Consider the following 13,811-nt stretch of genomic DNA (forward strand, 5'->3'; position numbering starts at 1 on the left):
ACTGATTGAAAATCGTCCTAGGAAAGTCTACCGGTGCTTTTGTGGGGTGGAAGAGTGGTCTTGTGCACATGCACTTGATGCAGAATTCGAAAAAGATTAAAATCTGATTTACCAAGCATTCTCTGCTCCTTTCTATAAATGTGGCCAGTCTCCCCACTAGAGACTGGGGACTGTTTGGAAAAGTAGACCCTCATCTTTTCTTACACATTGTCTTTTTCAAACAGATCTTAACAAGAGCATGAAGCCGTTGCCTTTCTTCCTGCGTCCCTGCAGATATGTCCCCCTCAATGTGTTCATTGACCCTTGAGGGGTCTTGCAATTGGAACAGGAGTGCAGAATTACCAGGAAATTACAAAGCCCTAATACACATTTCACCCCTTTCAGGAGGAGCCCACCGGACAGCCTAGCCTGCATTGGCACATCAGCAGGTAGGCAGTGACTTATGTTGCCACTACTTCCGCTATAGCTTTTGGACCGAGTCACACTACACAAGGACACGGTGCAGTGTCAATTGGTAGCCAGGTTTATATTCCATCATTCACCTAGTTTGTTAGTTTTGGGGAAGTAAGAGTAGACTACCAAATGCTAGAAGATCAACAAAAGTTGGTAAAGCCAATAAGCCTGGCTTGCAATCTGAGTCCTGACTAAAACATCAAAACAGCCTACTGCATTAAAAAAAAACCCAGTATTGTTGAAGCCAATATTCTGGGTTTAATGTGCTTATGCATGTGACTTGAGCAATTAGAGTGCTACACATGGAAAGGACAGAGAGGGGATATAGTTGTAAAATAGCCCCACGTGCAGTTCAATGCAAGCACTGGAGTAGAGGGGGAAGGATACAACCGATCAGACAATAGCTTTCGGTGAGAGATGAATACTCCAATGGGCGGAGTCAAGACGTGATTGATAAAAGTGTCACGCAAATGGCTGAAAGAGACTGGTCAAAAAGAGACAAAAGTAGAATGGGGCAGACCCAAGCCAACCCCCATCTATTTTATCAATGGTGTTGTTTGACAACTGCGCTGTCAACCCCCAGACTTAACTAGCATTGGCATAGGCAATAAGTCTCGCCTTTGGGACCATGTAAGCGTTTAGCCATGCAACAGTTGATGTTGTTGCACCAAGGATATTGTGCTGGATAACTAAACACTCATAAGATTCCAAAGGTGAAACCTATTGGCTATGCCAATGCTCGTTCTATTTACATTTAAAACTGTTAATGGTGCATTGAAAAACACGTAAATACATAAAAATAACAGCAAACTGGCATTAATTTAGACTGTTATAAAACATGAAACAGAGGTAAGCAAATTGTTTAGAATCAAGTTATAAGTCAGAGGCCGTGAATCCGTTGAATTGTGTCGACGGCGTTTCGACCTTCATTAATTCAGGTCATCATCAGGACAAAAAAATGCACGTAAATGATCAATTACTGTTTAAGAGAATAAAGAAGCAGAGAAAATAATTTTAAAAGGGGCCTGGTTAAAGATCGGTTTGTTGAGACTTAATGACTAAGACCTTGTGGTAAACACCGGAAGGAAGACCTAGAACCTAAGAAAGGAAACAAAGGACAGGGCTGTGGTGAGCCTGGGAATAACAAGAATGAATTAAGGAAGCGAGGCCTCAAGTCTCCAATAGATTTCACTTACATAAGTGATTATAGGAGGTGGCGTACCCAGAGCCCGGAAAAGGGGATAACAGCTCCACTTGTGTGTAGCAATTGGAGTCCGTGAGAAGGAGGAAAATTCCTACAACGTTGGTGCTTCCATTCTTTTTTTCAAAAATTCATTTTCTCCTGAATCATTTGTGTAACTATTACCTGTTGAGACACTGTTGTATGTTACTATGAAATGGAGAGGGCACCATACCTGAACTGGATGGTGCAGTACCGTAACCACAGGAATAAAAGGTAAAGGCTGAGTGGGCCCCTTACCTGCAGGACCAGTTGCTGCCACGCGGTCGCCAGCGGCTGCCCGTTGCCAATGCTGCACATGCTCATCCTCTCCGAGGGCATGTTGGCGCGTTCCAGCTGCAGCGAGACGTTGCGTCGCTCCTCCTCCAGCGCGCGGGTCAGACGCTCGAAGCGGGCCTCCTGCTCCTTGACGGAAGCCAGAATGCTGGCCGCAGACCTGATGTCATAGTCGTCCATGATGTGTTCTCGAGGGAGGATCCTGCCTGTTACCTGCCCAGTGCAAGGGAAAGGATGAGCGAAAGGGTAAAAGGCAAAATATTGAAGGACAAGCAGAATAAACAAGCGGCATTCATGCAGAGTGTGGATTAAATACTTAAGAGATGCAAAGATCGAAAAAGATCGGAGTACTGCAAGTCATGACTCGAGTCAACACTACGCCACCTCCAAATAAGGAAATGTATCAAACTTCTGCTCACAAGTTACTCCAGAACCAACAGCGCTGAAAAGGTAAAGCTGTAAAATGGACAACCTAATACAAACACCAGTTTTTTGTGAAATCTGCACTACAGAATTACTGCAAAATGTATCACTGATTTAATTTCACAATCTGCTACTTCGGAGATTAAACTGGAGGAGAAACATCTGGAACTATGAGGCCAGAGCCACGAGTTCCGGAAGCCCGCAAGTGTCACCACGCTTTCCCGCACATGCGTGGTTATGGCAAATGTGCTCTAGTGTTCAGAATGGGCGGGTAAATGGGGCCGGGTCTGGGGCGGGTTTGTGGTAGTTTTCAGGGTGGTGGGGTTCGGGATAGTTTTATGGGGTGGTGGGGGTTCTGGTTATTTTTACGGGATGGTGGAGGTTCGGGGTAGTTTTAAGGGGTGGGGGTTTCGGGTAATTTTCAGGGATACGGGGTTCAGGTGGTTTTCAGGGGTGGAGGGGGTTCATGGTAGTTTTCATGGGTGGTGGGGATTCGGGGTAGTTTTCAGGGGTGAAGGGGGTTCGGGTAGTTTTCAGGGGTGGGGAGTTTGTGGTAGTTTTCAGGGGTGGGGGAGTTCGGGGTATTTTTAGAGGTTGTTTTTAGGGCTCAGGGAGGGGGAAGGGGTAGTTTTTGGGGGAATAGGGGAGAGTGGGTAGTGTTTATGGCTCAGGGGGAGTTAGGGTACATTTTTAGGGGAGGGTGGGGTAGTATTTAGGACAGGGTTTTATTTAGACATTAGGGCAAGGGGAGGAAACAGCGTGGTGGTTATGAGGGGGTAGGGTTATTCGCACTTCAGGGCAGGAGGAGTTTGTACTTTAGGGCGGTGGGGAGTGAGGGGGTGGTAACCTTAGCCATGCATACCCCTTTGCCATGCATGCCTTAACCATGAAAATTTGTGGCAAAAGCATGCGTGGTAAAGCAATGCGTGGGTAAGGCGCGGTCATTATACAGACCGCGTTGTTTGGGTATGTGGAGTAGAGGAACTCGTTGTTCCCTCATACAACCAACTTGATTGAAACTACTACACTGTAGTGGTGGAATAAAAGCTACTAATTACACGTAAAAGAGAGAGACTGTAGGGCAAGAATACACGAAGGCAAACGCAGGCCAGAAACCTGCCCTGCTTTAGATAGGGTGGGATTTCACACGGAGACATTAAATGTACTTTCCATGAGGTTGAAAACTTTTCTCGAGATTCAGGATTGACTCAAAAATTGCAATTTACTCCGAACTTGTTCAATAATCAATAGTACCACTGCACTTTCAGCTTCAGTGGCAATGGGAATCAAAATGTAGCACAATGTATGTCTGCTATCCAGGGGTACACATGGAGGTTACATGTCTGTAGGGAGCCAATGTTTCTCCAAGAGCTCAGAATACGCCAGTTTTCAAGTTTCCACGCTAACACAAATTCAGCAGAAGCCAATTTGAACATTGCAATTTCAGAAAGGTAGAGGTACACTGCTGTGTCGTCATCTACATTTATTTACAAGAAGGTATCATATACAAATATAAAACATTTTCAAAATGTTTACTTCGTAAAAACAATTTACTCCAAAATCATAAACCATAAAATTAGGTATCACATCAATTACATAGAATGTGTCTAATATTATGTAGTCGAACAATATTCCATACCTATCACAATAACTGCAGAATTAAAATATAATAGTTACACTTAAATCTGGCGCTAATCTTTGAACAATCCTTTCTGAATTAACAGTATGTATTATTGCAATGCTAATGAAATATTTAATTCTAAATAAAGTGACTAAAACAGCGCCGCGAGTCAAGGTTCGATGTTTCTTAAAAACTGAGCAAAAAATATCTCATCCAAAAATAGAAAACAAATAAGAGGAGATAAGTTATGCTGTATTTGATATTCAATTTGCATATACATCACTCATCATTAACACTAATTTTACTTCTAGGAATTCCTAAACTAGATCAGTTTCAATACGAATTAGCAGAATTAAGTTCCGAATACGTTTATCTGGGATCTGAAACAGATATGGAAAGATCCCTTCCTTTCCTAAGTTTCCAGGGAATGTCTCACAGGCTTTTGAACTGGCCAATAAATTCTGTCATTGATTTTACCAATTTCTATGCCCGGAGAAAATAAATTTTCTAATTTGGAGAATATGGAACCTTGACACTTGACACAGACTTCTCAGCAGGACTAAGATATGAGGGCTTATCGAACAATTCCACTATATCCCTCAGTAAGATTACTGAGAATTTATCACTGACTCTTTTTTAACATATCACAATATGTGTATTTGACCAGAGTGACTTTAAAAGACCCACCGTGGCATCCATGGCCTCCCATCACGAGAAGAAATAGTGTGTAATTAAGAGGTTCTTTATAGCGCGGCTTCAGCGCTTTGCATCTATTGGTATCTCACTGCGGTGAATAAAAAGGCGATATAACACCGGGGTCACGGTTTTAAGCGATCCTAATTCCAAAGCGAGGCTCATTAATATAGTAATCAGGCTGTGAAAAGTACCGCTTCAAGAAATGAATCTTAACGGTGCACACTGTTCGAGGTAAACACACATTTTAAGGCACTCAAATATATTATCGTCTATTAATACAAGGGGCGTAATGACTGTCTAGAATGTTGTATAATGGAATGGTGAGAGCAGAGGTAGCAGTCATTTTAAAAGATACATATTAGACAAACATTACAGAACACATTACACCAGCACATTAAACAAACATTAGTACAATGATGAAACCTGTGGTTTAGGGGAGTGTGTCTCCCCACCAACTTCTGCTGTTATCAGTAAAAATCCTCAATTTAAACACTCCCAGCCCACATCTCCTGCTGGCTTAAAGCCTGCCTCGTCTAAATCCAACACTGACTTTACTCTAGCAAACAGCATTTTAAAAACTCATTTTTATATAATGTTTTTTATCAGTTTTATCACCTGTGTTAGTGAGACGTTGAAAGCGTCGTGCAATGTTAACAGTTGATGTAGAAAGTGAATTTATAAAAGTATTGAAAGTTCAACAGGTGAACTTTCAAAGTTTTGCCAGAGTTTATCTGCTAAGGATTTTTTTTTCACCAGTTATTTGCCCCAATAAAAGTTGCCTATCTGATTTGTCATAGATGTTGTGACCTGTTTGCATACCGCAAACAAAGAAAGGCCTGCATGCCCCAGCATAGAGCCAGCATACATACCCTCTACAGAACCATAACAGCCTATCCACCCCCGTGTACCACCACCGAAGAACCAGTCGCCTAAGGGGGATAAGCACAAGAAAAGGTCGGAGCGCGATGTAACGCCAAATTTGGCAACGCCGCACTTCAACATTTTCAAAACACAGGGATGCGCAGACTTACAAAAATACGGCACACCCCTGCGTTTCCCCTAGCGCTGGTGCACAAAAAGCTGCCTAGCACCAGCGCGGGCACCATAGCGCCATGTTGCAAGGGTGTCTGCCCTGCAAGGGCGACTGTTTACGTGCAGGAAGGGACAACTTCCTGCACATAAACAATATTGAAAGGCGTTTTGCTGTTTCTATGTGTGCTGCAGAACGCAGCACACGTGGAAGGAGCAAAGCATGAGGAGAAATTATTCATTTCTTCTTGTATCGCCATCCTAAGAACAGGTTTTCCTTGGCCTTAGTTTTTGGCCTGCACCATCCTCGTAAATATGGGGCAGTGTCAAAAAGCAATGGGTGTTGCGGCGGAATGCCCATAGCAACACCCACTTCCCGCCCCTTTGCCGCAGCAGACTTCTGCTGTAAGGGGCATATTTACAAGGAGGCGTTAAGCCACGTCAAGTGGCTTAACGCCACCTTGTACATACGGGGTAGAGAGCAACACCACCGGAGCATCAGAAAAAGTGACGTTCGATGGTGTTAGGGCCTGTAAATATTCCCCTAAGGGTTCACGACCTCAACAAGCCTCCTGTCCGGCATGCAGTGTCAGAGTGCACGTGCAAAGAAACACCAAGACATACACACCTAGAATAGAGATGGGGGCAGTGACATCGCCCGCTAGGATCAGAAATGGCGGGATACCGTCTCAAGCAGAAGTGGCTGTAAGTAAGAAGAAGACGTGGGTTAGTGATGAAGGTCAACACGCAATCTACTCAAAAAGTTTACATCTCAATTCAATATCGGCCATCCATAGAGAGCTGTACGACAAACATCATGCAAACAATATATCATGCTTTTAAAATATCACAGCCCAAATGTCAACTACCACAATGTCGTGAAGGTGAAGATATATAGGTAAAGGTACATTTACTATTCTTAACTCGTCGTCTATGTATCTTGAAGACGCATAAGCTGGCCTTGGGGCATCCGAGAAGAGCACACGGGCTCTCCTCTCTGAGTAAAATACACTGGTTACCGGTGAGGCAGAGAGTACAATTCAAAGCCCTTTGTATAGCATTTAGGGTGCTCCATGGAACTGGCCCTGCCTCCCTACAATCGAAATTTACGTGGTACACTCCAGCCAGGCAGCTTCGCTCCTCTGAGGCCAAACTGATAGTGGTTCCCAGATTCAAGAGAGTTAGATCTGGAGGCAGATCCTTCGAGGTAACTGCTGCCAAGCTTTGGAACTCGCTCCCTGCCGATATTAGGCATGTTTCTGAACTTCTCCCATTTAGGAGAAGGATCAAAACCTGGTTATTCCCCAAATCCTCTGTCTGATAACTTTCGGGTTTTTTTTGCCTCATTTTACGTCTCTCTTGATCCAGTCAGCGCCAGGATGCCTGCCATGGTGACAGTGCGCTTTATAAATGCCGAAAAAAAATAATATATATATATATATGTCAAGGTACTCATAGGTGGAGTTTAGTACAGCAAATCCGCCTTTATGTACCGGGTGGTATCAATAAATTGATATCAGAAAGATATGTGGAGGAAAGATGGACGATTAGTGGTACAATAAACAAGCCACAGGAAAGGTGTAAAGTATAAAGAGACATTATCATGTCTTGGAACATGTTCCGTTCAACAGCCACGCATGGGAAATATCAGATTATAAATATTGATCGGTTTTTCGTTCTAGGGCCATTGATAACCCAGTTCTGGAGTTTCGTACTGCTGCAAGCTACAGTTTTGTTTTGAAAGCAGAGAGAATTCCCCCTACAGATGTATAGTACGCTGGCGGCCGCTCAACGACGCACTTTCAACTCCTCTATTGGTGATCGCCCACCTGGTATGATATGTTCACTGTCCTTACCACTGTAATTTCCGACATTTGATACTGTTCCTTCACCCATTCAATACTGTCCTTTCAATCTACATTGTTAAAGAGTGAATTATCTTTTTAAAACAAGCACTGGCAAATTCAATAGTTATTTGTAAGGGGAAATGTTTGGTAATAGTTAGGGGTTGTGATTGTTGCACCACCTACCCTAGAACGTGAGTACCATAATGAAGCACCATCTTGGGATATAAAGCAATACAGAAGCGTAACAGATTAAACTGTACCCTCAGAGAAGAATGTTATGAAAATGAGTAAGAAGACGCTTTCATTGTAAGCAGTGAATTTAAATGAGAGACACACAAACATTACATAGAAGTCACTTTCGGCAAATGTCTAGTGTTTTTGTGGCATCTTTAAGAAAAACCTATCTGTGTGCAGATTTTGGCTTTGTGTGGATAAAAAACTATAAATTCAATGTTAGGGGGACAGCAAATTAAAACAAATGAATGAGCAAAGGAGACTGATGAATATCATTATGTCTTTAGGAGAAGCTAAGATAGCCAATCAACATGCACTTCCTAAACAAAAAAACATAAACCAGCGATAGAGAAGTTTGTCATGTCAGCGAATATATAATCAAAGAACACGCGTGCAATCAATTACAAACAATATGGCATGTTGCATCTGCACATGCCCTACACGAGGACTGCTTGATTCCTAATGACCAAAACCTAACAAGAAAACAAAAGGGCCCATGTAAAAATCCATCAAATGCCATGACCTTGATGGGCAACTCTTAGAAACAACAGCAAACCATGAAACACACGTAAAGACAACAGGAGAAGGGGCGGACTGAATGCCCCTTGCTTTCTGTACTTCTTCTTGAACTTTTTCGAAGAATTAATAACATGAGGTCTCGAGACACTTAAGCTCCCCTTCGCCAGCCTTTAATGTATGGTGCATGTTATTTATCACTGTGAGGACTGGGTTTTATCGGGTGACATTGAGCAGCTCGAAGCCCTATTGGAGGCGCGAGGAGGGTGAATATTTTGCCAGAGATTTGGAAGCCAAAACAAGATCATTAGAGCCAGTTTATTCAAAATGTAAATACAATTACATTTTTAATCTTTATTGAGCTCAAAACGAAATGAACTAATTACATACAAAAGTGGATGGTAAGTAAATCAGTACATTGAATTGTTCTGTACTGGGAGATAATTTGCTCATTTCGCTGCAGAGGATTTTCAGCTAAAAGTAGAATAGATTTCCTCTTGGTAAAAATACAACGAATGTTTCTCTTTGCTAAAAAAAACCAGATTCTCGAGCAGGGACTCTGTTTGGCATGCAGCTCTTACACAGGGTTTAGTTAATCTCTTCACCTTTGGGGGCAATTCCCATCTGCTTTCAGCTGGTCAGGGCCTTAACTGACCAGAGGAGGCCCAGCTGCCTGGGCCATCCTGGCCAAGGGGCTCCTCCTGAGGGTCAAACCAGCCCTGGTAATCTCTGTTACTCGATAAACCGAGTACTCTTGGCTACAGAAAACATGCACAACGTGCAACGTTTCATTAGAGAAAGAGACACGCAACACAACATACATGTGGATGGTAATCAAACACAAGGCAAGTAGGAGAAAGATCACATGTACATGCTAAGTCACACGCACTCGTGTTTGCCATTCTTGCAGCATCATGGGAGACTGGGCAGCATTTTAAAACAGCAAGCCCACACTATGAAGATCTGGATTAAAAACACATTCCTGAATTTCTCCCTACATACTTTTCACCAGGAAAACCTGGTGAGATCTGTATGAGGAAAATGGGCCAGAATGGAGTAAAACAAGTAGAAATCAGAGGGCAAAAAACACAGCCATTCCCTTTTACAAAATGGAAAATACAATGGGGCATATTCCCAAAAGGCATTTTGAAGTACGCTTGGAAGTACTTTATGTTGGCGGACACTTCTGCACGATATAGCAAAAAGTAAACACATTTTTTTCAACTTGGAAAAAGTTTGTAAAAATAGTTACATGTTAAATATACATGTAAATTAATTTTATATATTTATTTCAAATGTAAAAATAACGAACCAAATGATACATCCTTGTCGACTACATTTTGAATTAAAATTAAAATTATTTAAAATATATTTAATTACATTAAACTTATTTATTCTCCAGGTTAAATTAAAACCCCCATCTCACCCCACCAGACCACAGCAACAAGAAAAGCCCCTTGAACCACATGGGGCTACATGGTCTGGCCCACCGAGTTTACACCATCGGGGCAGAGGGTGGTTTAATCCCTCTGGAAGCCGGCTTTTTCACAGCAGAAAAGGCTGCAGTAAGCACCCAAACTCGCCTGACCCTAAGATGGCACCTGGGCAGAATTAATCATGCCTCGAACACATCCCCCATCCAGCCTACCCATCATGATACGGAATCTGTGTACCTACCTCTGACCGTGGAGACCTAGCTTTTTGACCGATGCCTGGTGGAGCTACCTGATAGCTAAAGAGGAGATGGGCAGTGAACTATCCCTCAGCCGTCACCTACCCAGCCGGTCTTTGGACAGAACTTACTTCGTCTCTCCGTTGTATTCTCCCTCCTACCCCTTTACTCCACCCCCTTACTCCTCCAAGCTCCATTTATTCCTCCTCTTTGCTCTTTAATTGTTTTCCCGTTGAGACCTAGGTGTTTGGCTGATGCCCGGTGGAGCTACCTGATAGCTAAAGAGGAGATGGGCAGTGAACTACCCCTTCAGCCGTCACCTACCCAACCGGTCTTTGGACAGAACTTACTTCGTCTCTCCGTTGTATTCTCCCTCCTACCCCTTTACTCCACCCCCATTTATCCCTCCTCTTTGCTCTTTAATTGTTTTCCCGTTGAGACCTAGGTGTTTGGCTGATGCCCAGTGGAGCTACCTGATAGCTAAAGAGGAGATGGGTTGTGGACTTCCTCCTCGGCCGTCACCTACCCAGCCGGACTTTGGGCAGACCTCCTTCATCTCTCCATCCTATCTACCTCCTACCCCTTACCCCACCCCTTACCCTTCTAAGCTCCATTTAGTTCGTCTTCTACACTCTTAAAATGTTTTTATTGTAACTGATGTAACGTGTAACTGATGTAATTTTGTAATTTCTGTGGAACCTTATGTAAAGCGCTCTGATACCTCGGGTCTAGCCAGCGCTATATAAAACTCTCGAAATAAATAAAATAAAAACTAAATTCCCACTTAAAATAAAAAAAATATTTTCTATTATGTATTAATATTTAAAAGTAATGTATAAAAATAGTTACAAGTAATGTGATTAATAAAATGTACTGTTACTTTAAGGTTCAAATGTAAAAAGGTTTTTAAATAATTTATAATTACATTTAAATTATGTAATTTTCATGAATCGTTTAATAATAAATTATGTTTATTTATATTTTGTTTACTGTTTTAATTCATTTATTTTACTTAACATTATTTCCTATTGAGTTCACATTTAGGTCCATGCCTCCATTTTTTTCTCTGGATGAATGTTGCAGTACCAGGGGTTGGCCTTGTGTGGTGCTAGACTTACTAATTTTTTTAAGTAGTAGCTTAGACTTGTAAGTTAGTCTCCATCCCCTTTCTCAGGGTGTGGAGACGTATAAGTCTCCACTTCTGCATAACTTTACACTAGTATTTTGTAAATCGACAAAAGTAGTAAAATTACTCAAAAGTCAAAGAGTAAATTTACATGTGCAAATTACGCACAAGTATACCTTATCTTTATGAATAGCCCCAATAACGTTACTGTAATCTGCATCCCTGCAGTAATAGGATATCTTGGTTTAGTACTGCCTCATGGGAGGTGAGTGATTTCTTTGGCTGGTCAATGATGCACATTTAGGGTTCACCTGTAATTTGGCTCACAATGGACCCTTCCACGTATGGACAGATAACACAGATAAATCCCACAGGTGCACAGCCCTCTTGTCACAAAGGGGGATCATACTCCCCTTAAATCAACAGGTAGCAGAATGATCTGGGAAATTTGTGGTTGTGGAAGACATGACAGCAGTCATCGGAGAGGCGACCGACAAACAGATTCTTTGGAGACAAACAGACCAACTCCATCATCTGCCCAGATTCAAATTGACAGGAGCCTCTAGACACTAGGATGCCCATGAAAAGGACAATGCCTCAAAGGGACCTCTAGTGACAGGAGCATCCCAGAGGAACTTACACCAAAAAGAGAGGGGGGCAATGCTCCTGGACCTGGAGGCTGGATGTGCCTGGAGGTAATTTCTCCAAGCTCTGCTGTCAAGTTGCCCTGGGTGCTTTCACCCCATCCCCTCCTCTCTGTTGTGAGCAATTCAAAACAGGAGGGGTGCTCTGGTGCAGGTGTCAGCCTTGTATGAAATTGCACTAAATGGGGGCAGTTTTCATCCATTACTTGATGAGAGGAAATTAAGTACAAATTATCTTCCTTTTAGCCAAGTTCAAAAGGAATGGACACAGAAAGGAGCTCAACAGATCCAATGTAAAGGAGTGTTTAGGAAGCACAACGAGGGCTGCAGACCATCTGGTAAGTAATGAAGGAAATGAGTGTAATTGATGTTACGTCATCATCACTTGTATAGCACATGGACCGGGAATCACCTCACAGATGAGTGGCACATGCAAGCAACAGGCATTGGCTAATTCACATCTTGATTATCCCTTTTATTCACAATCATCTCTTAAGGTTGGATCGCCACCCTTTTATATCACACAGGTAATCATTTGAATGTATTTCGGGCATGATTTAGATCTCGGCAGACGGGTTACTCCATCACAACAGTGACGGATATATGGTATTTGCCTATATATAAATCCCATTACATCCTATGAGATTCATATTTTGGTGGACGGGATACCCTTCTCCATTGTGACGGAGTAACCCATCCGCCAAGAGATAGATCAGGCCCTTAGAAATGAACAAAATGCCTTTTTAATTAGAGGTTCCACTTGAAGTGCGCAGTGTGAGGATACGAGGTAGAAGCAAGGTGAGTCCACAGACGCTTTGGTGACGAGGTTAAAAGATAGAGTGAAGCTCTGTGACTTCATCAGAGAAGAGGCTCAAAGACCACAAGTCATTGCTAGCTGTGAACCTGACATCTTCGGACTGAGACCGCTGCACAAACAAAGAAAACTAGAAGATATTCTTCCATGGAAAGGGGGACCTGCACCATAGAATATCAAGCAGAGATTATGGGGCGCCATAAAGTGGGAACACACACTCACTGGCCCGTGATGGCAAGCAGAATTGTTTCAGATGCGGGTTTCGCTCTCACACTCAGGGGTATGCCCAGCGGCATAGAACACATACCACAGCTGAGGCACAGAAGGCCACATACAGCTTCAGCTGGTGACATTGGAAAGTGGTGGAGGGTAAAAGTTGGGTATGACTTTTATATAGAAAGTGAAGCAAGCAAGCTCAATGGACAAATGTGTGGTTCGGGGGGGCACGCTTTTGAAAAACGATTGGCAAACGGTGCATTTTAAAGCAAATTTGAATCAAGGATTTAGTGAGAAAGAAAGGTTTATCAATAAGGATTTATAAAGCGCGGCTAATCACCTGATAGGGTATCCAGGCACTTGCAGGCCCCGGAGGCTTATTCAAACAGCCAGATCTTGAGGGCCATTCGGAATTCCGGAAGTGAGGTCGCGGTCCGGAGGTGCATGGGGAGGATGTTCCAGGTCTTTGTTACGATGTGGTAGAAGGAGTGTCCTCCACTTCTGCTTCGGTAGATGCGGGGAGTTTCGGCACGTGAAAGGTAATGCAGAGCGTAGTCTTCTCGATGGTTGGTGGAAGTTCAGGTGGTGGTTAATATAGGTGGGTCCTTGGTTGTGTAGAGCCTTGTGTGCGTGGGTCAGCAGCTTGAATTGGCATCTCTTATGTACGGGAAGCCAGAGGAGTTTCCTGAGGTGGAGTGTGATGTAGGTTCATCGGGGAAGGCTGAAGATGAGTCTGGCTGCAGCATTCTGTATGGTCTGAAGTCTCTGTAGAAGGTTTGCGGCGATTCCTACGTAGAGGACATTTCCGTAGTCCAGTCACCCGGTGATGAGGGCGTGTGTCACATGCATCTTGTGTGTAGGCGTAGTCACTTGAAGATCCTACGTAGCATGCTCAGAGTGAGGAAGCAGGCGGAGGAGACAGCGTTGATATGTGATTTCATGGTGAGCTTGTTGTCAATGATAAGGTTTCTAGCTTGGTTGGAGGGTATGGGTGTGGGTCCTAG

General features: G+C 43.1%; 1 protein-coding gene across 6 annotated transcripts in view; it reads right to left on the reverse strand.

Annotated features, from left to right (window-relative positions):
- The window catches only part of ARVCF (ARVCF delta catenin family member), a 657,174-nt gene extending 650,733 nt beyond the window's left edge, over window positions 1-6,441 (reverse strand). For all 6 annotated transcript variants that reach the window (XM_085633794.1, XM_085633790.1, XM_085633793.1 and 3 more), the window contains exons 1-2: window positions 6,367-6,441; window positions 1,934-2,182 (exon numbers count right to left, since the gene is read on the reverse strand). In XM_085633794.1, coding sequence (XP_085489920.1) covers window positions 1,934-2,149 — 216 coding nt within the window. In that variant the 5' untranslated portion in view covers window positions 2,150-2,182; window positions 6,367-6,441. The remainder of the gene's footprint in view (window positions 1-1,933; window positions 2,183-6,366) is intronic.
- Window positions 6,442-13,811: the final 7,370 nt, after the last annotated feature.

Source organism: Triturus cristatus, chromosome 11, assembly GCF_964204655.1.
Source record: "Triturus cristatus chromosome 11, aTriCri1.1, whole genome shotgun sequence".
Classification (NCBI taxonomy): domain Eukaryota; kingdom Metazoa; phylum Chordata; class Amphibia; order Caudata; family Salamandridae; genus Triturus; species Triturus cristatus.